Source organism: Lonchura striata, chromosome 9 (assembly GCF_046129695.1).
Source record: "Lonchura striata isolate bLonStr1 chromosome 9, bLonStr1.mat, whole genome shotgun sequence".
Lineage (NCBI taxonomy): Eukaryota > Metazoa > Chordata > Aves > Passeriformes > Estrildidae > Lonchura > Lonchura striata.
This window is the reverse complement of record NC_134611.1, coordinates 4,988,686-5,012,820: the sequence shown is the minus strand read 5'-3', so window position 1 is coordinate 5,012,820 and position 24,135 is coordinate 4,988,686. Positions and strand designations below refer to the sequence as shown.

General features: G+C 46.9%; 1 protein-coding gene across 1 annotated transcript; it reads left to right on the top strand.

Moving 5' to 3' along the window:
• The first annotated feature begins 13,187 nt into the window (after positions 1–13,187).
• LOC110473253 (biotin-dependent 3-methylcrotonyl-coenzyme A carboxylase beta1 subunit) lies at positions 13,188–24,051 on the top strand. The gene is made up of 13 exons (XM_077785301.1): positions 13,188–13,404; positions 14,035–14,212; positions 16,661–16,857; positions 17,731–17,909; positions 18,680–18,760; positions 18,944–19,122; positions 19,853–20,045; positions 20,966–21,057; positions 21,236–21,392; positions 21,903–22,025; positions 22,398–22,540; positions 22,877–22,958; positions 23,866–24,051. Exons 1-13 carry the CDS (start codon positions 13,188–13,190, stop codon positions 23,947–23,949), a joined length of 1,905 nt encoding a protein of 634 aa, XP_077641427.1. The 3' UTR covers positions 23,950–24,051.
• The last annotated feature ends 84 nt before the right edge of the window (positions 24,052–24,135 follow it).

Sequence of the window (24,135 nt, the reverse complement as noted above, 5' to 3'; positions counted from 1 at the left end):
TTTAAAGTATATAATTCCAAAATTATATTTAATTGCTATTTTGCCACCTTTGTTTTCAATCTCTCTTTGATTTGCAAGGCCAGTTCAGGACCACTTCAGTCCCAGTCTGTGCAGAACAAGCATTTACCACACAGCCCCTTATGAGGATAACACAATGTTGGGAATAAGCAGTTGGACGTGATAAAGGTGCTGTATCTTGAGTCAGTGCTGCCACTGAAAAATGTCTCACAGAACAACCTGGGAGGAGGGAGTTGGAAAAATCAGATGGGGGTGAGCTGAATGACATGGGGGAAGATTTTTAAATCAGCATTGCCACTGGAAAAATATTTTTTATGCATTTCTACTGTATCTGTTGTGTCCTCAGGCTCACAAAATTTGGCTGGGAAGAGCTGAAAAGGTCTATTTGTACTCAGTATTTTTCAAGCTTCTGTGATTCTCTGGGCTTATGTATCTTGTACATGCATATGTCAAAATCTTGTATTTTAGTTATTTTTTCTTATATTCCTACTAGTGAGGACTTGCTGGACACTAAGCAGGCATTGTTTAAACACTTCCCCTGCAACTCCACTGGGATGCTTCAGTCTGTCTTGCTAAAGAGGAAAAAGAGATTAATCATTCTTGTTTTGTGTTTTTTATTCTGAATGCCTGATTCTGACAGTGAAAGCAATTTGTGGACCTCAGCTGTGATGCAGACACTTTCCTCCTGTTGTTTGAGTCATACCCACCTTATTTTATCCAAGTTTTTCGAAATAACTCTCTGAAAGGTCAATCTTAGTTTAGTAATTGGGATTTGGGGGGTTTGGTAGGAACACTCTAGTTCCAAATCATTAACCTGGACATGTTATTCAAGGAAGGAAAAATCCCTCCTCCTTTTCTCTGGCTGCCAGAGTGGAGGTGACACTGTGTGCTCACCTGTTTGCCTCTCTGGAGAGGTGAGCAATGAGCAGAATGTGCCTGAATTTCTTCTGCACAGGAGAGCCGAGCTGGGGGGAATAATTGACTGCAGATACAGACTGACAATAAATTAGCACACCCCCAAGAGTCTGGAAGGAACAGAGGAGGAGCAGTGAGTCATTCCTGAGTCATAGAGCCTCCCTGGATTTATCCTGGGATGAGGTACTGCACGGACCACTCCTTGATCTGGTCTGCCTCGAAAGGACAACCCTGAAAATAATTGTGGAAAAATAAATGCTAGCAGCAATCATTCCTTGGCACCAGCAGGCTTCATTATGTTTTGTAAGAGCCTCCCTGTATCAGGGCAGTGTTTTGATAAGAAATGGTGGACGAGATGCAGAGCAGGTTGGTTTGGCTGCTCAGGCAGGCTGCAGTCAGGGGCTGTCCCATCAGCCCTCTCAGCCCTTGGCAGGAGCTGTGGGGGCTCTTTGGGATCAGTCAGAAATCCCAGCTTTGTTCAACAGGCAACACATACTGTGCTTTTTTTTTTTCTCTCCTCTTTTCTGTAAAGATTGTGCCAGCTGGGAGCTTTTTCCCTGCTCAGCACTGTTTGATGCCTGAGGGCCCAGGGATGTCCCAGCCCTGGTGTGCTCAGCTCCCATTCCTGAGGGCAGAGGGATGGAGGAGACCTCTGGCACAAACAAATTGTCCTTCAATCAAAACCAGCTGGGTTTTGCACTGGGTGGGATGCACCACAGGGCAAAACCAATTGTACCAGGAGCTTTCCCAGTCCAGCAAATCTCACAGAAGGGATTTATGCCCATCCTGAATTCCTTGTTCCAGGAGCAGGGGTATGTGGAAAGCCCTGCAGCCTCCTGTGCCTGGGGCTCCCGTGTGCTCCAGTGTGGCTCTGCTTCCCCTCTGATATTCCAACGATAGCACTCGTTAGAGTTTTTGGTGAGCTGGAAAAATTGCCTGTCTGGCAAGGAGATCTCAGCTGTGCCAAATAAAAACTGTGTTTTTCTGCTTGGCTTGCAGCTGGAGGGGCCCAAGCAGAGCCAGCACAAGATAAACTCCAGGAATGCAGGAGGAGGAGGAATAGTTCCTCCCTCAGTAAGGATCTATCAGATCAGGTTGCTCCATCTCTGTAACTTCACCCTGAACCTCCCACCTTGTTCCAAATTTGAATAGGCAACAGGTTAATCAACACTGAACAGGCTTTCAAACTCAGGGAGGGACCAGCAAGTTAAACAACCCCAGAAATTCAGCGGGGGGGTGCAAATGGACTGGGAGAACTCTGATTTCTCCTTGTCTAAGAGACCTCTTTGGGCTTATTAGCTCTCTTTCCTTGTGAAAGCTTCATGAATCTTAAGTACATTTAATAGATCTATCTTGGCAGAGGTCTGTCTTAGTGACAGTTCTATTTTAAAGATGATGAATGTCTCCTGCAAAAGTTCATTTTCCTACTTCCTCTTGACTGAGAGAGGCATTTATAAGACCCAGAAGATGAAGTCTTCAGAACTATCATAAGCTTTAAAAATGTTTGTAAATAAATAAATTTCCATATTCCTATTTCTTTTGTACACACCAAGAATGGTAAAAATGAAGAGATTTGGGTTAAAGATTAGTGCTGAGTTTAAGATTTAATGAACTACCTGTGGTGGAAACTGTGCTGAACCCTTCAGCATCACCAGTGGTGAATATACCTGGGAAAAAAAACAACAACCAAATGCATTGGAAATGCCATTGCACAAAAAGGAGCATTTATTTCTGTGACTTTTCTATCAGGTGGAGTTCATGAGCAATTCTTTCTTCCTGCTGCATGAGGAGCAGTTCTCATGAAATCATGGAATGGTTTGGGTTGGAACTGACCTTAAAGCCCATCCAGTGCCAGCTCTGCTGTGGCAGGGACACCTCCCAGTATTCCAGGCTGCTCCAAACCCTGTCCAGCCTGGCCTTGGGCACTGCCAGGGGTCCAGGGGCAGCCACAGCTGCTCTGGGCACCCTGTGCCAGGGTCTCAGCAAATAAACAATTCAAAGAAAAGAGAACACCCCATGGAAATCTCCTTAAGATCAGGAAAAGAGCAGCTCCCAAGAGGTAAGACAATGGGCTGTCAGTGAATTCTCCCAGCCCTGCTTTCTGTGATGCTGAGGCCCAACATTCCAAAATATCTCCATTCACATTTTGCCTCTGAGAGTTCGATAGCTCCAAAAAATCACCCAAAAGCTGCACGAGGGAGGCGCATTGAACTTGGATTGCTCCTGTGCCTAACCTGGCAGAGGGAGCTGCACCTGAGCGACCCGCTGGGGCCAACCCATGTCCTGGAATGCCCGGAGCTGCCAGCCCTGCTCTGCTCTGGCAGTGTCCCAGCACCAGCCGCGCCCGGCAAAGAAAGAGCAGGCAGGAATTCGCAGCATTCCCGCTCGGATTAATCCCGGCGGTCCCGCTGCGCCTCATTGAGCTGGGCTGGGATTCGGAGCTCTGCTGGGGAGGGAGAGCTGCTGAGTCCTCTGAGCTGCTGGGGAGAAGGACACAGAGAGCAAAGAAGGGTCGGGGTACAGAGCCCCTCAGCTCAGTCCCATCGCTGCCCTGCTCCTGCTGCCTCAGGTTTTGGCTTTTCTATTTTTCAGCTTCTGAGCTGCTTTAGTGTGCAGTTCTGAGCTTCACACCAGGGGATGCTGAGCTCTGTGCACAGAGCAGGGAGACAAAACAATTCCTGCTCCAGCTGGGCACCAAGGACAAATGATCCAAACCTCAGCCCAGGAGCACAAACAGCGTGGGCTGGAGAGAGAAAAACAAGCAGGGTGGGACTGATGGGCTGGAGCTGGAATGGGACAATGAACTCCAAGGTGCCAATGGAGCAGAACTGATCCCAGGGAGAGCCCCGGGAGCGCTCGGGCATTTTGGGACCATTTTGGGTCATTTGGGTGCAGCCCTGGCTGGGCTCTGGTGCTGCCCAAGGTGGATCCATGGAGGAGATGCTTTGGATAAATCCCTGCTTTATTCTGGGACTCCATCTAGTCTCTGTTCTGGGTCAGCCTTCTCAAGGCATCACTCCTTCTCTCAGGTGGGCTCTGGAGAAAAGGGAAATTGCAGGCTCTGTGGCTGCTCCAACCCCTCAGCAGCTGCCCCAAACCCTCCTCCCCAGCTCCCTCCTTTTCAGGCTGGACAATAATTAAATATCAAATTATAGCACTCTTTTTAAAATGACAGCAAATGTAGGAGTGATGGGAAAGCTCTGGAGGTGTTAAACTTCCCAGAAACTCATCCCAGACTTGGAAAGTCACTCAGGAATCTGATTAACCAGGTACCTCGGTACTCTGTGCAAACGTGCATGGAAATTCTAATTATTCAAGGCCAGGTCGGAGTTAGTTTGGAGCAACCTGGTCTATGGAAGGAGCTTCTGCCCTTGGAACTGGATAAGCTTTAAGGTCCCTTCTAACCCAAATCATTCCAGGATTTTATTCCATGATTCTGTGAAGATTTTAATTCTGAAATCTAGTGTGGCGACTCTGAGAATATTTACATAATACATCCATAAGTATAAATGCAATAAACACAGCAAACAGCAACTGACATCTGGATAATTTGGCCAATTATAAATATGAAGCGCATTCTGAATTTTGCACTGAAAAAATTCACAGGAGACACATTTTGATCATACTGTAGCAAGGAAATAAATGAAAATTAATAATTTTAAACACTGTTATAATTTAAATTTATGCAAAGACACTGTGTAATCTACCTGCCACAGTTCCTCTTTTTTAACATATTGGGATTTGTAGATTCAGATTAAATAGATTCAATAATAGATTAAATAAATTTAGATTAAATAGATTTACATTCAATAATATTTCCACTATTTGTTTTACCTTTATGTTTCTCCTGAGTTCTGAAGAATCAAAAAGCTGCTGCAGTTCTACAAGAAGAATTCCTGATGCAACAGCCATTCCTGTAGTTCATAATTACTCTGGCATTAATGAAGCTGTTAATTACACCACCTCTTTTCTGCTGAAACTAGAAGATAATGCTCAGAGACCTAAAAATGAAAATTTTGGTTATATTTTCAAAGTTTAAAATGTTACAGCTGGAAATGCCTTGGAGGCTTTTGTGGAAAAGTTCCCTCTGCTAACTGCTAATCGCACAGTGGTTTTTGGAATTTCTGTAGCACCATCTCTGTGAATATTCCAAAGTTCCCTGTTTGTTGCCTGGGTGATCAAGACTGGATTTCCTGGGGGGCAAAGAGAGCTGCACATCCAAAGTGCCAGTTCCATGTACCACAGGAAGCTCTCAGTGACACCTGCCAGCAGGAGAATTGTTTCTCCATCCCTTTTTCCCATCCTATGGATATGTTCTGCCTTACTCACAGAAATTCCTCATCCAGCATCTACACCAGGACGAGGTAATCAAGTGATGGGCCAGGTCTGGAACCAGTGAATCTCCACATCCAGTCCTGCTCTCACAGCCCTGATTTTACTGGATTAAAGTAACTTGCCAGCACATTGGAATTTCCTTCCATTTCTTTACAGTTATCCAGAAGAGCTCCTTAGAAGTACTGCTGTGCTTCCCATTTGAAAACCTGTGTTCATTTTCTTTTCTTCATTTCAAACAATACCAGCTAAAAATGTCTCCATCAGAATGGAGAGCCCACTGCTAGGGGGTTTTGCCACCTGAAATGATTCACTTGTGGCCATCAAGGCTGAATGTTGGAAAAAGGATCCAGTCAAACAAACCAGGGGAAATTTGAAGGCCTCTTTTATGCACCAAGGCTGAGAGCTGCAATACGTGAGCCCAGCTCAGAAAGATTTTGAATCAAAGGATTTCTCCTGTGCCTTAGGGGCTCCAAGCAGACCTTTTCTTTGAGAATCCCACCCCTCCCTCTCTAGCCCAGCTGAAGGGCTCCCTGCTGAGCAAATATTTCTCACACACAGCTCAATTAAACCAGTGAGAAGATGATCCAAGTATTCTGGAGAGGAGAGGTAACCCATAGGGGGCTGGAGAAACCAGACCCTCCCACCAAACCTTTAAAATGTACCTTAACACTACAGGGTGCTCTACCTCTGATTTTATTTTTTCCCTCTTTTTGTGGCATCATTAATTGTTCACTGGTCCATACCACAGATATAATTTTTAGTGCACCAAATTTAGCAAAATATGTTACCAATAACTGAAATTATTACTAATATATCAAGGGAGTGCATGCAAACCAAGAGTAAAACAATTCCAGTCTGAAGAGGCAACAGATTTTTCACAAAAATCTACCAACTATTAATTTTTAATCATTATTCCATTTGAGCGGTAAATATTCACATAGGGGTTACCAGCAGGAAAAAAATAAGCTAATTGATGTGTAAATCTATGGATTCTCAGAGACTGGGGGGTTATAGCCCTGATGTTTGCTGAAGGCTGAGATGCTGAAGTGATTTTTTGGAACCCCATTTCTGTTCTGTCCCTGCAAAATGTGAATTCATATGGTACCAATTACTGGATCTTGGACAAAACAAGTAGCAGTGAGAAGAAACCCCTGTGGTTTTTATGAGAATAGTAAGTAGAAGTCAAGAAAGCATTTCATGCCAAGTGGATCAGGAAAGCAGGAACTGGAGGAGGATTTTCTGGTATCACTGCAGCATCTTGTCTGTGATTTTCTATGTATTGTTCCTTAATATTCAGTTTTATTGCTGAAAATTTGTGCCATAACTCAAGGTAGAGGTATTTTACAAATTATGGCAAATTTCATGGAGTTCAAAGGTCAGAAATGAGGGTTTTGTCTTCAAAAATGTGCTCCATGATTTCTAAACTCTCCAGCTTTGCTGAGGACTTTGCTGACACAGGGTGGGGCTGTTGGCTAATGGGGTGCCCCAGCATCCACAAGGAGGGTCAGACTCAAGTAATCTTATTTATCCACCAGGATCCTGGAAAAGCACAAAGAGAGGACAGAAAACTACTTGCAGGGCCTTTTTTCCTGATTTTGGTACTGTATTGCTCTGGCCTCTTTCTGTGGTGAGCAAGTCACAGTAAATGGTATTTTTATCCTTTTATATATTACATGTTTGCAAAAATTGCTGACAGAAACTGCCAACAGGCTGCTCTAATCACTATAATGCTGCTTCACTGGCAAAAAAAAGCCTTTTTGCTTTAACCCAGACCATCTGCTTTGGGGGCTTTTAATGATGCAACCACGCTGGCATTTACAGAATGAAAACTCTGCTGTGACCTCAGAGTGGGAGATCAACTCTAAGGGGACAGGAAGGAAGGAGGGGGGATGTTAAACTGATCTGAAGGAGACAAGAGATGCATGAGGAAGGTGCAGATTTGGGACACATCTAACCTCAATTCTTCTTTCAAGTAACATTTTCCTGCAAACAAACACGTCACATCCCCCCAAAGGTGCTGTGAGTAACAGCAGCTCCTACAGCATCGATAGGATATTTACTCAGTGATTCACCCCCTTCCTCCAGTGTTTATCTGCCTGCACTGACCACATCCAGTCACCAATTACTAGCTGGGAATGGCCTTACAAACCCATGGGCAAAGCACTCCAAACGCTCGGGCACAGGCTGAGGCTTTGGTGTCAGCACTCGGTGCCAGGGCTTTGCGCAGGGGAATAAATCCATCAGCACTTTCCTGGAGTTTGCAACTGAATCTGCATCTCCTCTCACCCACAAAGAGCTTTTGGATTACCTCAGAACACTCTTGGTTAGGCCTTTGAAACAGGAAGCAGCAGATCTTCACACTGTTGTTGCATTTCAAGATGTACAAGAACAGCTGCTCAGAAGTTTCACACACCTCTGCAGGTAAAACCAACAGGTTTTGGCTCATGAAAGTTATTTTTCTTTAGATTTGGGTATTATCACCAGTTACCTGCATTCTCAGAATAAATTTCTGTTCTTCTCAGTTCTTACCAGTGCAATTTAGGACAGACTGGCCCTGCAACAGGGAATTGTACACTGTATTAATTATGTACACACTGTTAGTTATGTACACATTATTAATTATGCCTTAATCAGAAGATAATTCCGTTCCTCTGAGATAATTCTTCTCTTTTTGCTCTGTGCATTTTTTTGCAGGAGTAAGGCAAACCAGAATCTCACATTTCTCAGTGATGGATGCAAGAGGACACGTTGTTTGTCTTCTCCAAATCAGCTGGGATTCCACAATTGGAGTTATTATGGGATTTTTCTTGGGATTATCAACTCTTTGTGGCAGCAGGCTGAGAAGCAGGGAAGGCTAAACTGGAGTTATGTGGAAAATAATTGTGGCTAAGGATTTGATGCTAATACATAATTTTTTAGAGGTGTTGTAATCCAGCTGCTGTCTCATACAGCTGTGATGAACAAATGTGCACAAAAGTTCCATGACTCAATGGATCACCCTCATCTTTTGGCACAGCTTGGGAAGACATCCCTGGATCTCTGTCTGGGTATTCATAAAACCTCAAACTACACAAAAGAAGAAGCTGAGTAGTATGGGAGCATCTGACAAAACCCTCAGTGGGAATGGCATTTACTTACTGAGAGTCAGGCTCCCAATTTCTCCTGTATCTTCCAACTACTTCATTTAACTCCTTGGGTTCTCAGGGATCTTCCAGCAATTAAAATAAATAAACTTCTTAATAATTCATATCAAATCCAGACTCTCCCTCAGCATACCTGCCCAGGCTCAGCTCTTCCTTTGGGGTAGATGCAAACAAGTGAGATTCTCACACACATCAAGTGAGAATTACTTTCTTATCAAATTTGTTTTGAGTCAAATCTATCTTAGAATTATCTAAGTCCTGAAAAAACGCTGCAGGACTGTTCAAGTCTGCTAGCACTTCTAAGTAAACAAAAAACCCCTGCTTTAATTTAGCCCAATTTCCAGACCACCATGGTCAAAACCCGACTGAAAGCTCTTTAGGCACTAAAAAACAAAATCTAAATATGAAACAGAAGCTCCACAAGGAGGAGGGCTCTGTGGGAACCCTCCTGCCTTTGGTCTGACAATCCAAAAAGTGTGTTCTGGTTTCCCCCAGCATCCGGTGCACTCCAGCAAAGTTTCTAAGTTTAAGCTTCACTCAAAGCTTCAGTGTTCCTTAAATGGCACAGCTCAGCTTGGCTGGCAGAGCTGCAGCTCATGGTAAAGGAAGCCACCACCACATGAACGTTTTCCCTAAATGCTGCTCTATATATTCTCAATGCTCAGCTCAGGAGTCGCTAAAATAAGCTCCTAAAATAACAACTTCAAACACTTCACAAGGCTGCAGCCTCTCGCAGGGGCTGGGTTTTCCTACCTCAGGGTGCCTTAAACAAAGGATGCTCCATGCCATGACAGCAGAGGAAGGCTGAGCCCAGCTGGAGGACTAACATAAGTCAATTAGGATCCATTGGCTCTTAATTAGAGGATTTGTTATTTATCCCAGGCTGCCTCCCAGTACAAACTGGTGGCGGACGCCTTCTCTCTGAGATAAACAGGCACTCAGAAATGTGGGGGCTGTTTCTTTCTCCTTTAATCTGAGCAAGCAGCATTTAACTTTCATGAGGAATGAAATTAAGTTACTCTTTTAAGCCTGTGTGAAAACCCTTTCTCCTACTTACTGCAAATTCTGCCTGTGACCGCTGATTCCATCTACTGGAAAACCTGTAAAATAATAAAGAATGAGTGAATCATTTAGGCTGAAAAAGAGCTTTGAGGTCATCAAGCCCAACTGTTAAACCAGCACTGCCAAAGCCATCACCAATATAAGCCAAGAAATTAACAGCAAATGGTATTTATAGAAAATCTGCTCATTAAAATCACATATAATGAAATTGCTATGCAACACCAGTGTTTCAGAGATAATGTCTCCTATGGAAGCCTAACAATTATGGAAAATGAAATAAGCATGAAAATATAATTGGACAAGAGTCACTGATATATTCACAGGACAGAGAACTCAAAAATCTTATGAATCCAGGGAAATGATATGTGGGTCAAGTTTAAAAGGAGCCCAGAAACACCAGGGAGCCCAAATCTCACTTCAAACACATATCCAAGTGTTTGCATCTGCAATTCCTCCTCCAGAAAGCTGAGCAGCACCACCAACTCTCTGAAATTCAGACTTCTTCAAATGTATTCTGCTTTACATGGATATCTGTCACCACTTCTTCCTTCCCCATTATCACCTGCACCACCGAGAACACAAGAATTCACATGATATCCCACAGGAAATGCAAAAGATCTCTATAAAGCTGCACAGTGACTCTGTCTCCTCGTCAGCTCTTCACAAGTTTCTCAAAGTGTTGGGGGAAAAGAGTTCTGGCTACACCAGGGAAGGAGGAAAGAACAAAAGCGAGCATCAACCGTCCCCAAAAACGCCCCAAATCAGCCTGAATGGTGCAGCAGCTGCTGAATTCGTGCATGGGCTCCATCAGGAACCTCTTGTGGCTGTATCAGTCCCTATAACAAGTCTGGATCAGTGGTTTTGTTAAATGTCATTGTTCAGGCCAGAGGAGGCCCCGGAGCTGCTGCAGGGCTGGAGCCCCTCTGGAGCCGGGCTGGGAGAGCTGGGGGGGCTCCCTGGAGAGGAGAAGGATCCAGGGAGAGCTCAGAGCCCCTGGGAATGTTCCCCTGGAGAGGAGAAGGATCCAGGGAGAGCTCAGAGCCCCTGGGAATGTTCCCCTGGAGAGGAGAAGGATCCAGGGAGAGCTCAGAGCCCCTGGGAATGTTCCCCTGGAGAGGAGAAGGATCCAGGGAGAGCTCAGAGCCCCTGGGAATGTTCCCCTGGAGAGGAGAAGGATCCAGGGAGAGCTCAGAGCCCCTGGCAGGGCCTGGAGGGGCTCCAGGAGAGCTGGAGGGGCTGGGGACAAGGCAGGGAGGGACAGGACACAGGGAATGGTTTCACTGCCAGAGGGCAGGGATGGATGGGACACTGGGAACTGGGAATTTCTCCCGGGGAGGGTGGGCAGGCCCTGGCAGTGGTGACTCTGCAGTGTCTGTGCTGCCCTGGAGCGCTACCTTTGATCTGGCAGAGCACCTCTGCCCGCTGCTCCCGGGGCTCTCCCTGTTCCAGCACAGACCTTCTCCTTGTCACAGGGTTTGGGACAGCCAGAGGGACTCAGGCACATTCCCTGGGACAGCTGAAGCCGCCCAGGGCAGCGGCACCACCTCCCACAGCTCCACCTGAATTGAGCTTCTTGCTACAAGGGAGCACAGCACTGAAAAGTGTCCTGTCTGTTATAAGCAAAAACGGACAGCAAATATTATTTTAAATTATTATATCTCAGGGAGTTTTAATTATTACCCTCAAGATTTTTTAATAACATATATAACGTATTTACCTACGAATTCCAGCCCATGCTGGATACTTTCACTCACGAACATATTAGTCATCCCTTAATTATTGCTACCCAGCCTTATTAATATGTATAATATGCGTAAAGAGCTCCCTGGCAGGGATGCATTTTAATGAAGACACTGAAAGGCAACACACAGTAATTTCTAGAAGGTTGTGTCATGGTTGACAATAGCAAACCAAAGCAGCCCAGGGATGGGATGAGATGTGGAAGGAGAAAAATCAAATTCGTTTTAATATTCTAATGATAAACTTAATTTCAGAGAGGACACCTGGGGCACAGGACACACAAGGAAGGGGACACCCAGGGCACAGGACACTCGGGGTTTGGGATGGCAGGGACAAAGGATGCACATGGCATGGGACACTCGGGGCACAGGACACCAGGGGCAGAGGACACACAGGGCACGGACACAGGACCCCAGGGACAGAGGACACACATGGCACGGACACAGGACCCCAGGGACAGAGGACACACATGGCACGGACACAGGACACCAGGGACGGAGGACACACAGGGCACGGACACAGGACCCCAGGGGCAGAGGACACACAGGGCACGGACACACGACACCAGGGACAGAGGACACACAAGGCACGGACACACGACACCAGGGGCAGAGGACACACAGGGAATGGACACAGGACCCCAGGGACAGAGGACACACAGGGCACGGACACAGGACCCCAGGGGCAGAGGACACACAGGGCACGGACACAGGACACCAGAGACAGAGGACACACAGGGCACGGACACACAGGGCACTGAGGGCACAGGACCCGGGGGCGGGCCGCCCTGCGGAGCCGCCCCGAGAGGCGGGCGGGACCGGACGGGGTAAGGAAGGGGCGGTGGCGGCAGGTCCGGCCGGGCCGCGGCGGGCCCGGGGCGGGCGGGGAGTGGGGCCGGCGGGGGCCGGGGAGCTCCGGCGGAGGGGCCGCGGCCCCGCGCTCCCTACCCGGCCCGGGCGGCTCCGGTCCCGGCCCCACCGCGCTCCGCAGGCCCGGCCGGGCCCGCCCGGAGCGGGGCTGTCCTCTCGCGGCCGCCGTGGCACGGCAGGGACCGGGGTGTCCCTCAGGAATCCCGCAGGAACCGGGGTGTCCCTCACGGCTCCCGCAGGAACCGGGGTGTCCCTCAGGAATCCCGCAGGAACAGGGGTGTCCCTCAGGAATCCCGCAGGAACCGGGGTGTCCCTCAGGAATCCCTCAGGAGCAGGGGTGTCCCTCAGGAATCCCGCAGGAACCGGGGTGTCCCTCAGGAATCCCGCAGAAACAGGGGTTGAACCTCAGGAATCCCTCAGGAATAGCGGTGTCCCCTCAGGAATCCCGCAGGAACAGTAGTGTCCCCTCACAACCGGCTGGAGTCAAAGTGGCTCCTCACGACCCCGTATCAAAGCTGGAACCAGTGGTGTCCGCTCGCGACCATTGCGGGAAGACAGGAGTCGGGAATGTCGCCTCTCCACCGCCGCTGCAGGGCTGGAGTCAGGGCGTCCCCTGAGGGAACAAGGAGTGTCCCCTCACGGCCCCGCGGCACCGGGGCTGTCCCCTCAGGCAGAATGGAGCCGGGGGTCCCCTCATGTCCCCTGAGGGAACAGGGAGTGTCCCCTCACGGCCCCGCCGCACCGGGGCTGTCCCCTCAGGCAGAATGGAGCCGGGGGTCCCCTCATGTCCCCTGAGGGAACAAGGAGTGTCCCCTCACGACCCCGCCGCACCGGGGCTGTCCCCTCAGGCAGAATGGAGCCGGGGGTCCCCTCACGGCCCGCGCCCGAGGCGAAGGGCCCGCGCTGCCCCTCGGCCGAGGGAGCCCGCTCTGTAATTCCCGTCCCTCGCTGCCCCTCGGCCGAGGGAGCCCGCTCTGTAATTCCCGTCCCTCGGTGTCCCTCGGCCGAGGGAGCCCGCTCTGTAATTCCCGTCCTTCGGTGTCCCTCGGCCGAGGGAGCCCGCTCTGTAATTCCCGTCCCTCGCTGCCCCTCAGCTCTCGGGGCCATGTGGAGCCCGGCCCCGCTGTGCGCCCTGGGCCGCCGGCGCCCCGGCCCCTCCGCGCTGCTGCAGCCCCCGACCCGCCTGCTCCAGAGGGAATATCGGGAGAAAACCCCGACCCGCCTGCTCCAGAGGGAATATCGGGAGAAAACCCCGACCCGCCTGCTCCAGAAGGAATATCGGGAGAAAACCCCATTCTGCCTTCTCCGGAGGGAATATCGGGAGAAAACCCCGACCCGCCTTCTCCAGAGGGAATATCGGGAGAAAACCCCATTCTGCCTTCTCCAGAGGGAATATCGGGAGAAAACCCCTTTCTGCCTTCTCCAGAAGGAATATCAGGAGAAAACCCCGACCCGCCTGCTCCAGAGGGAATATCGGGAGAAAACCCCATTCTGCCTTCTCCAGAGGGAATATCGGGAGAAAACCCCTTTCTGCCTTCTCCAGAGGGAATATCGGGAGAAAACCCCGACCCGCCTGCTCCAGAAGGAATATCGGGAGAAAACCCCATTCTGCCTTCTCCAGAGGGAATATCGGGAGAAAACCCCGACCCGCCTGCTCCAGAGGGAATATCGGGAGAAAACCCCATTCTGCCTTCTCCAGAAGGAATATCAGGAGAAAACCCCGACCCGCCTGCTCCAGAGGGAATATCGGGAGAAAACCCCATTCTGCCTTCTCCAGAGGGAATATCAGGAGAAAACCCCGACCCGCCTGCTCCAGAGGGAATATCAGGAGAAAACCCCATTCTGCCTTCTCCAGAGGGAATATCGGGAGAAAACCCCTTTCTGCCTTCTCCAGAGGGAATATCGGGAGAAAACCCCTTTCTGCCTTCTCCAGAAGGAATATCGGAAGCTGCCACTGCCCGGGCAGGGCTGGGGAAGGACGCAGCACCTGCCTCCCTGCCGGTTTTTAAGTAATAAACCCAAATCCAGGCGCCATCCCAAATCATTCCCGGTTCTAGACGGACGTGTCCGCGCCGTGTACCGACACGTGTTCGAAGGGAATTTAAGGAACAGCGAAGCGGTGATTAAAAGGTAATAAAGCGGTTTCATGGGGTTTTTAGAGCATTGCTATTTGTGACATGGTGTAAGAGTCACTTTTGGGCACTTTAGGGGCTTTAACACAGGACAATATTTGCCTCATGGAGCAATGTGGCTGCCCAATCCCTGGAAGTGTCCAAGGCCAGGTTGGACGGGGTTTGGAGCAGCCCGTAGCAGAGGGTGGCACTGGATGAGCTTTGAGGTCCCTTCCAACACAAACCAGTCAGTGCAATGTTGACTGGAACACCCAAATCGAGGTGCGAACTATTTAAAACAGTGCCATGTGTTGTTTTGCGTATATTGCCAAGAAATACTTTTTCCAGACCTACGTAACATTTGTTTCGTGTTGCATTTCGAATGCAAAGACGTAAATGGTGACTCACACACTCCTGATGGAGTAGGGGATGGGTGCTGCAGTCCGTCATCATTTACAGATAAAACAACAAAATGTGTTTTATGTGTTTGTCCCGGAAGATCAGATGGCACAATTGCAAAGGCCTTTGTTCAGGGGAGTGATCCACGAGCTGGAAGCAAAGCTTTGGAAAACACACTGTGCCCTCCTGTGGTGGTATTGAGGACATGATCAAAATCCTTTTCCTCCAAAGGTTTTCCAGCCTCCAGAGTGTGCAGGGAGCCACACTCATCACAGAATCACACCCAAAGTGCTGTGTGAGTCTTTGTGTCAAACAACATTTACAGTTGAAGGTGATGAATCTGGGGCAAAAATGTCTGAAATAAGGGAAGAACTTGGTTTATTTAAGGCCAAAATTGAAATACTGTGTTTATTTATAGTTTTTTTCAGTTTTTTACCTGTACATGGTACTGCCCTGACAATACCATTGGGTAATCACTTCCTCCTTGTGACACTGCAGTGTTCCCTGCTTTTAGTATATCTTCCAGATGTAGCAATTTATTCCACTTCCCAGTTACTGATTTTTGTCAGATAAACTTGTTGCAGGACCTGACAGAGGAAGCTCTTGGCTGGATTATTCCCAAGAGTAGATGGAACATAGAGGTTCATCCTGAATTAGGACAGGCACATTATGATAGCCTCATTATTATATATTATATTATTGACTTTATTAAACAGCTTTTGGCTAACTAAATAATAGACCTTTGCTTTTTATTACACCTTGGAAAAACAATAATCTGAAAACGTGAATTTATCTTCATTTTCATGCCATTTGTGTGAAAACTGTGCAATATATTTAAGCTCGATCTGCTAAAGGGTAACTTGTAAGGAAAATGGTTTGCATCAGGAGGGCCCTCAAAGCCCACCCAGTGCCACCCCTGCCATAGCAAGGACACCTCCCACTGTGCCAGGGTACTCCAAGCCTCATCCAGCCTGGCCTTGGGCACTGCCAGGGATCCAGGGGCAGCCACAGCTGCTCTGGGAATTCCATCCCAGGGAACAATTCCCAGTTCCCAATCTCCCACCCATCCCTGCCCTCTGTCAGTGAAGCCATTCCCTGTGTCTTGTCCCTCCCTGCCTTGTCCCCAGCCCCTCTCCAGCTCTCCTGGAGCCCCTCCAGGCCCTGCAGGGGCTCTGAGCTCTCCCTGGATCCTTCTCCTCTCCAGGGGAACATTCCCAGGGGCTCTGAGCTCTCCCTGGATCCTTCTCCTCTCCAGGGGAACATTCCCAGGGGCTCTGAGCTCTCCCTGGATCCTTCTCCTCTCCAGGGGAACATTCCCAGGGGCTCTGAGCTCTCCCTGGATCCTTCTCCTCTCCAGGGGAACATTCCCAGGGGCTCTGAGCTCTCCCTGGATCCTTCTCCTCTCCAGGGGAACATTCCCAGGGGCTCTGAGCTCTCCCTGGATCCTTCTCCTCTCCAGGGGAACATTCCCAGGGGCTCTGAGCTCTCCCTGGATCCTTCTCCTCTCCAGGGGAACATTCCCAGGGGCTCTGAGCTCTCCCTGGATCCTTCTCCTCTCCAGGGGAACATTCCCAGGGGCTCTGAGCTCTCCTGGATCCTTCTCCTCTCCAGGGGAACATTCCCAGGGGCTCTGAGCTCTCCCTGGATCCTTCTCCTCTCCAGGGGAACATTCCCAGGGGCTCTGAGCTCTCCCTGGATCCTTCTCCTCTCCAGGGGAACATTCCCAGGGGCTCTGAGCTCTCCCTGGATCCTTCTCCTCTCCAGGGGAGCCCCCCCAGCTCTCCCAGCCTGGCTCCAGAGGGGCTCCAGCCCTGCAGCAGCTCCGGGGCCTCCTCTGGACGGGGCAGGATGAGCTTCTCATCCACCAACACCCCAAATCCTCCCAGGGCTCCTCTCCATCCCTTCTCCCACAGCCCGTGTTTGTCCTTGGGATTTTCCAGGACCTGCCCTTGGCCGCGTTGGACTCCTGAGGTTCCTCCAGCCCCACCTCTTCCCCGTCCGTGTCCCTCCGAAACCATCCCTCCCCACAGCTTTGTTCCCATCGACTTTGGGGCTTTTTTCCCATCAGGTACTCGGAATTGCTGGAGAGGGTGAAGAAAGGAAGGGGAGAAAACGCCGTCCTGCGGCACACGCAGCGCAACAAGAAGGTGTTGGTGCGGGAGCGCCTGAGGCTGCTGCTGGACCATGCGGATTTCCTGGAGCTGTCCCCGCTGGCAGGGCTGGACCTGCCCTACGGGGATGTCCCTGCTGCCGGCTGCCTCACGGGTAGTGGGATGCTGGGGGCACTGGGAAAGGAAAACCGTGGGGGGAAAGGATGCATGGAATAAAGTTTATGGGGTATTTTAGTATCTGAAGTGATTTCCTAGGAAAAGTTAACCTTCTTCTTCCCAACAGGGAAGAGTTCAGCCACTGCTGTATTACTATAATGGGAGAAACATTTGAAAAAATGGTTTTTAATTCCTTCTAGATTTAGTAATTCTACTTACCACTTACTAATTTTTTTGTCTCAAAAACTGTAGGGTGATGTGTCAAATCAGCTGTTGCCTCTTAACAGAGAGAGGACAAAGTTACTGTGAGAAACAGGAGCTGTGACATGCATTTTGAAGCGTTTTTCAAATCACAGACAACTGCATTTTCTCTGCAGACGTCTCTTTAAACTGGAACAGCTCTTCAAAATGAAATTTCATTGAATTTCAATGAAATTCAATTTTATTCAATATCAGTGAAATTGCATTTAGAAGAGTGGTTCCAGTTTAAAAAGTAACCAGAAGAAAAGTATAAAAATCCTTTTTTCATTACAGATTGTTATAATTTTCAGTTTTGCAAGGGTAATTTTTAATTGCCTTCCTTTTTATCTCAAGGGTTGGGAGTTACAGTGTATTTTTTTCTGTTACATTGTCAGCAGAATTAGGTAAATTTATTTGAGGTTCTTCTGTCATTTAGATTATTTTTTTAAACACTGAAATTCCAGAGAAGAGTGTAAATTTCTTCCCTGTTTGGTATTTTCACGTTAATTTGAACCTTCTTGATGTAGCATAACTGAGAAAAATTACTCCTGAAAAAGTTTAAAAGTTTGCCCCTCTTGCTTTGCCTGTTGCTTTAGAGAGTCCTGATAAATATCTATGGTACTGCTTGCAGGAATTGGCAGGATCTGTGGGGTCTGGTGTGTCTTCATTGCAAGTGATGCCACTGTGAAAGGAGGAACCATTTACCCAATTGGAGTGAAAAAGCAATTGAGAGCCCAGGAAATTGCCATGGAGAACAGGCTGCTGTCTGTGCACCTGGTGGACAGCGGGGGAGCCTTCCTACCCCTGCAGGTACTGCTGGCACTCTGCAGAGCAGAAAATATCAGTATTTATTTCATCACCTGGGCTAGTCCTGCACCTCCCACTTGATCAGAGGTTAGACACTCCAGTGAGTGCGCTGAGCTGCTTTTGTGTCTGATAAATGAGTACATAGTGGGAAGTGTCCATTTTCACTCCAGAATCTCTAAAGTGTTTGTATTTTATTGTCCTGTTTGTGCCAGTGGTGCACTAAGCTCTGTGGCCTTTAAAAGTGGAGTTTTTGCAATTCTGACTGCAAAATAAGAATTTGAACAGGTTCTTTGGTGAAATGCAGAAATCATTGTCATAGAGACAGGAGGTGTTCTCTATCCACACTGAGGGCAAGCACACAGGAAAAGTTACCTGGAATTTTAAAGATATTTAAAGTTATCAAACTTTAAAAGTTACCTGGAATTGTATCCAAAGCTAAGTAAAAAAGGAAACTGCTGAAGGCATTTCACAGATGAAGTAGAGCTACCACCCTTCCCTTCTTCACATTTGCAGTCAGTTTGTGTAGAATATATTGATTTCAGAAAAAATCACAAAACTTAACCTGGGATTTCAAAGCAAATGGGTTTTTTTTTGGAATTTAACAATGTATGAAGGAACATAATGAATGCTATTAATGAAAGGTTCAGGAGTGATTATTAATGGGACCTTCCCAGGGTTGGTTTTGGTGTGTTTGGGAATGAATGGAGGGAAGAGGAAGCATCAAGTTTCATAGTTAACATTAAAAATTCCTTTTTCTTTTCCCTGTCCTTCAGTCAGAGCTGTTTCCTGACAAGCTGCACGGTGGCAGGATTTTCTACAATGAGGCAATCATGTCTGCCATGGGAATCCCTCAGGTACAGTGGCATGGGGAGTGCACGGGGGTGTAGGAAAGGTGTAAATGCGTAATAAATTTTGTTCTGTCTCTGGTTTGTTCCCCAAGCTGTGATTTAGCACTTTCTGCATTTCTGAAACAACTTTGGGCTTGGCTTTGCCTTTCCTGTCCCCTCTGCAGCACTGCTGTGTCTGTGTCCCCTCAGGTGGCCGTGGTGTGTGGCTCCTGTGTGGCCGGAGGTGCCTATGTGCCCACCATGGCTGAGGAATCCGTGATCATTGATAAAACTGGGACACTGTTCCTTGCTGGGCCACCCCTGGTGAAAGCTGCCACGGGAGAAGATGTCTCTCCTGAGGACCTTGGAGGAGCCAGGCTTCACTCACAGTGTGTGGAGTATTCTCAAAACCAGGGAATTCAGCATGTTCAGCCTGAAAGGAATGTGGCATTGGCGTTTCAGAGCAGGGCTTGGAGTGGAACCTGTGGTTACACTGGCTTGCCTTCTCAGGTTCAGGGGTTTGGGTTAAATCAGCCAAAGGGAAGTAAAATTAAATTATTGATGGGGTGAGGCAGGGACTGGACAGGTTGGATTTGGATGTCTATTGTTCCACATACTTCTTGAACAACTTCAGGCAAGTAATTTCCTCTGTGCCTCACAAGGAGCAGCTACAGAGGAGGGATGCTATCTCCTCTTTTCCAAGTGTTTTCTAGAATATACATATTTAACCCAATTATGCTACATGGAATGCATTCCTGTCTTTATATCTTGGCTGCAAACACTTATTTTGAAATAGCTCCTAAAGTATGCTTTCGTCTTTTCCCTTTTTGATATTGTCTGCAACAACAGCATCACAAAAATAAATGCCAAGGTGTTTCTTTAATCCAAATATACACAAAAGTCATGGAGAGGAACAACTCCTTACTGTGAATTTAATTTGGGATTGGACTGCACAGAAATTCCACTGAGTGACTGCTTTCAGTTCATTCATACAGAAACAAATCACACAGTATCTCTGTAGGGCATTTGGAGAGTCTCAGCTTTTCCCCTAGAGTATGGGTTTTCCCTCAGGACTCAGAACTCATTAATTCAGTGCTAATGAATGTCTCTGTCTCCTAGAGTCAGTGGCTGCAGTGACCATTTTGCACTCTCAGAAGAGGAGGCCTATGAGTGCATTCGTAATGTTGTCTCTACCTTAAACTGTGAACCAGTGCCACAGCAGGACAGGGAACCTGACAGTCCCTTGTACAGCCCTGAGGAGCTCCTGGGCCTGGCACCACTGGGTTACAGCTGCACTCTTCCTGTCAAACTGGTAAGGGAGCAGGGATTTCATTCTTGCATCCTTCACTCTGCTCTATCCCACAGCTCCAGGTGTTATCCTGAATTATTACCTCATCTGTTGCCAGCCTGTCCTAAGCCTGAAACAAAGTAGGATGGCAACAGTTCTGTGGGATAATAGAAGATATTTAACCTGAAATCCTGCTGGAGATAAAATAATCCCAGATTGTGCCAGTGCTGCCCAGCTGTTTCTATGCACTGTTGGGATGCTTTCTTTCTGTCTTTCACTGCCTTAAGAACATACAATCCTTTAATGCCTGTGTTTCCCTTTCCCTACCTTTTTGTTTCTTCTCCCCAAGTATTCAAGATGATGTAAAAGAAATGGTGAAATTACTGACTGAAAAACCAATACAGCTCAGATCAAACTTGTTTGAGGTTGGGACAGACACTAAAGCTTAAGCAGAGATATGCAGAGCTGCCCACGCTGTTTCCATTGTGTTCTACATGAGATTTTGTCTCCATAGATGTGAATGCAGTATGTTTTCCAGTGGTAAATTCTTGCACTTGAGGGAATTGACTGTAGAAAGCTTTGAAGGCAGCTTTTAACTGTGTTGGAAAAAAGCATGATCCATATGAACCAAGCATTTCTTCTGCACAAAATCTGAAACTGCACACACTGGGGTTTGGTTTTTGCTATTTTACATTTTTATGCACAGGAACAAATGTGCTTTGTAAAACTAAAATAATTTTGGAGTTGGCCTTTGTCTTAAAATACACAGTTGGTAATTAAACTGAACACAAATTTGGAAGGTTTAAGCATATTGAGCATTTAGCAAGTCACCCAAAGACCATCTACCCATCTTGCATAACTCAGGTACTGTTTGAAGAGCATTTCTTTTAGAAGAACTCTCCTCAGTTTCTCTAGTAAAGTAAAGTCTGTGTATTGCTTTGCAGGTTCTGAGCCGGCTGGTGGATGGAAGCAGATTCCAAGAATTCAAGGCTACTTATGGAACAACACTAGTGACAGGATTTGGCCATGTGGAAGGGTATGGCTGGGAACATTCCCCATCCAAATGGATGGACATGCATTTCTCAACAGCTTTTGTGTCCTCAGCAGGTTCCACGCCATTCCAATCATTCCTAGGGCTCAAAAATCATGGAATTGCTGAGGTTGGGAAGAACCTCTCAGATCATGGAGTCCAACTGTCCGTGTTTGTTCTGCAGGCACTTGGTGGGGATAGTGGCCAGCAATGGGGAGCTGGCTCACGATGCTGCTCTCAAGGGCAGCCACTTTGTCCAGCTCTGTGGCCAGAGGGGAATTCCCATCCTCTTCCTCCAAAACACTGCTCCACAGCCAGCAGGGCCTGCAAGCATCTCACAGGTATGGCATGTTTGCTTCAATGCATTTCAAACAACTCTGAGTTCTTGTTGTGCCTAAAGTTACATTTTCAGAACTATTAACTGTTAGGAAAAATAGTTTTTTAACCACTCTTGATGAAGCTTCATAATGACTTTGCTAACGAAAAGATTTAAGAGCGTTCTCACTTGAATTTTAAGCAGGGCTGGATGCTGATGTAAAATGATACTGTTCAGTTAGCAAGGCAGGCTGGAAAGTTTGGAACTTGCAGTGCTTTTGACATTGAAATACAGCTTATTGATTCCCCTGCTAGCTCTGCACTCCAGAAAATTGGCAATTCCTCTTTTGAAAGTGAAGGTATTAAAGCCCAGTAGGATTTTTCCTGGGCTAAGGAAAACAAAATCTCCATTAGATCCCAGATCTGTTTCTGCAGAATTGTAAATAAATAGATAATTTTGAAATACAAGTTTGTTGGGAGTGGAGAGAATCTAGAATAAAGTCTTAAAGGATCTAAAATATCTATTTTTATTCCAGGCAGAGGCTCATTCCAATAGGCTGAAGGCTCAGGCCTCCATGATGGCTGCAGTTGCCTGTGCTGCTGTTCCCAAAATAACCATTGTCATTGGAGGCTGTTTTGGGAGTGACAGCTACATCATGGTATGGGTGGCACCAGCCCAGGGCTTGGGGACACACCTGTCACACTGCTCAAGTGTCACTGCATTTCTAAAACACAGCTGGGGAGCTCGAGCTCTGAACTCATATTTAAGTAAGAAATGCAACACTGCATGTGATTGCTGAAAAGTAAACATGGAAGAATTAAACATGGAAGTGCTTGGAATTCAAAATGAAATATTAAAATAGAAATATTGAAGGCAGTGGGGAGGTGGTGGTTCCTAGCACAGGGTGTTTGTCCTCATACAAATCCACCTGTGTTCCATCCTGCCTTGCCCTTGGTTGTTTCACCCCACAGACTCCTCTTTATGATTCCTCTCAGTGAGTTTGTTCTGTTCTTTGGTTTTTTCCTTGTAGTGTGGGAGATCATTCAGTCCAAACTTTCTGTTCCTGTGGCCCAATGCAAGAGTTGGTCTTGTTGATTCTCAACATTTCCCCACAGTCCCACCAGCTGGGGACTGGACAGGAGAGGAACTGGAGCTAAAACAGCTGAAGGCAAAGTAAGGACATTCATTATAAACCTGACAGGGATTTCATTGTTAAATTACCTACTTTTGTTCATCTAACAGAGCAACACATCCCAACTAATGAAACAAACATGGATCTACTGCAAAAATATTTTAAATTTCCACGTAGTTCAATGCCTTTCTGTTAGGGTCTTCCCATTACTGCAGAATGGTCAGCTCTGTTATTTGCTGGTTTCTGACTAATTTTAACAGCAGTGCTGCCCATTCTCCTCAGGTGGCTGGATCTGCCTGTTTCAGCTGCAATCTATTTTCACTGCTCTGCTGTTTTTATTGTGCTTTTAAGCTTGTTCAATTCCCTGCCCTCTTCAGGCTAGAGGAAGAAAGCAGTGCCTTTTACTCGTCTGCCAGGCTCTGGGATGATGGGATCATTCTACCTCAAGACACCAGGAAGGTGGGTTTTCCTTTTAGGCCATTTTATTCTCCAGTCTCACAGTGGGTGAACATGACTCTCTCAGGGTTGGCAATGTGCTGATTCCAGACCTGGGGCTCCCACTTCTCACTCCATGGAATTTCTCTGTAGTTCTCATCCTGTCTCTTCCCCATTAGTTTATTTTAAAAGTTTCTCTTGAATTCTGGTTACTTGACCACAGCATTTCCCCACTGAGCCTCTCCTTTAACTTCACCATAATTTGAATCTGCATCTGAATCCCTTTTTCCCATATAATTACCCATATCTTCATTCTTTGGAGTTCAAGAATTCCTTTTGTTTCCAAAACATTCTTTTATCCTGGGATGTTGCTTGTTGCAATTTTCTCTTCCTGCTTTAAATTTGCTGTGTACATTTGGGATTCTTCCCTGCCTTTTTATTGATTTAAAATTAGCAGACATCCTTCTCTCCATTAGGTTCTTTCTGAAAACTGCTGCCTTTGTTCTTTTATTTTTTCCTTGTTAGATTGTTTATTAGCAATAAAAATCTTCTCTGCACTTCTGAAGTTTGTTTACTTGAAGATCTCAGTCTGTCCTGGTTTCAGCTGGGGTTAAATCACAACACAGCCCTTCTAAATATGGTGCATATTTATGGAACTATGTGGATGGTAAATATTTTCATGGAGTTTATGGAAACTTTGATAATGGGAGAGCACCAAGAAGTTTTTTTAGTCCTAGAGCCCTGAAATTCCCACTTTATGAGCTACGCATGAAAATAAGTGAGAGTTGAACTGTTCATTTTACTGTGTTCAGTGTTTCACAAACAGAAGGAACAAATAAATAAGCACAGAACTAATGAGTTGTACTGTTGTTTTGGTTTTTTTTTTTTAGGCTCATTGTTTATTTTTTTGTTTGGTTTTGTTTTTAATTAGGTGATTGCCCAGTGCTTGGAGATCATGGAACAGAAGAAGTACCAGGCTGTGTCTCCCTGTCCCCATCCCATCATCAGGATGTAACTGCAGCCCCCTCAAACCAGAATCCTCTACCAGAACTCTGAGTATAAACATTTTATAATTCTTTGATACCATTAATAAAAGTGTTGAACAACTGAAGACAAACAAGAATCCCAGATTTTAAATCTGCTGGCAGGAAGTTTTTATTCTCAACAATAACCTCTTTTAACATGAGCTGGAAGTTTATTT

What these genes read in the sequence shown, in the direction of transcription:
- LOC110473253 (XM_077785301.1), top strand. Translation starts at nt 13,188, where the DNA reads ATGTGGAGCCCGGCCCCGCTGTGCGCCCTGGGCCGCCGGCGCCCCGGC. An exon ending in GCACTCTTCCTGTCAAACTG is followed by an intron (nt 20,046 to 20,965) that starts GTAAGGGAGCAG and finishes ATTGCTTTGCAG; the next exon opens with GTTCTGAGCCGGCTGGTGGA. An exon ending in TACCTCAAGACACCAGGAAG is followed by an intron (nt 22,959 to 23,865) that starts GTGGGTTTTCCT and finishes GTTTTTAATTAG; the next exon opens with GTGATTGCCCAGTGCTTGGA.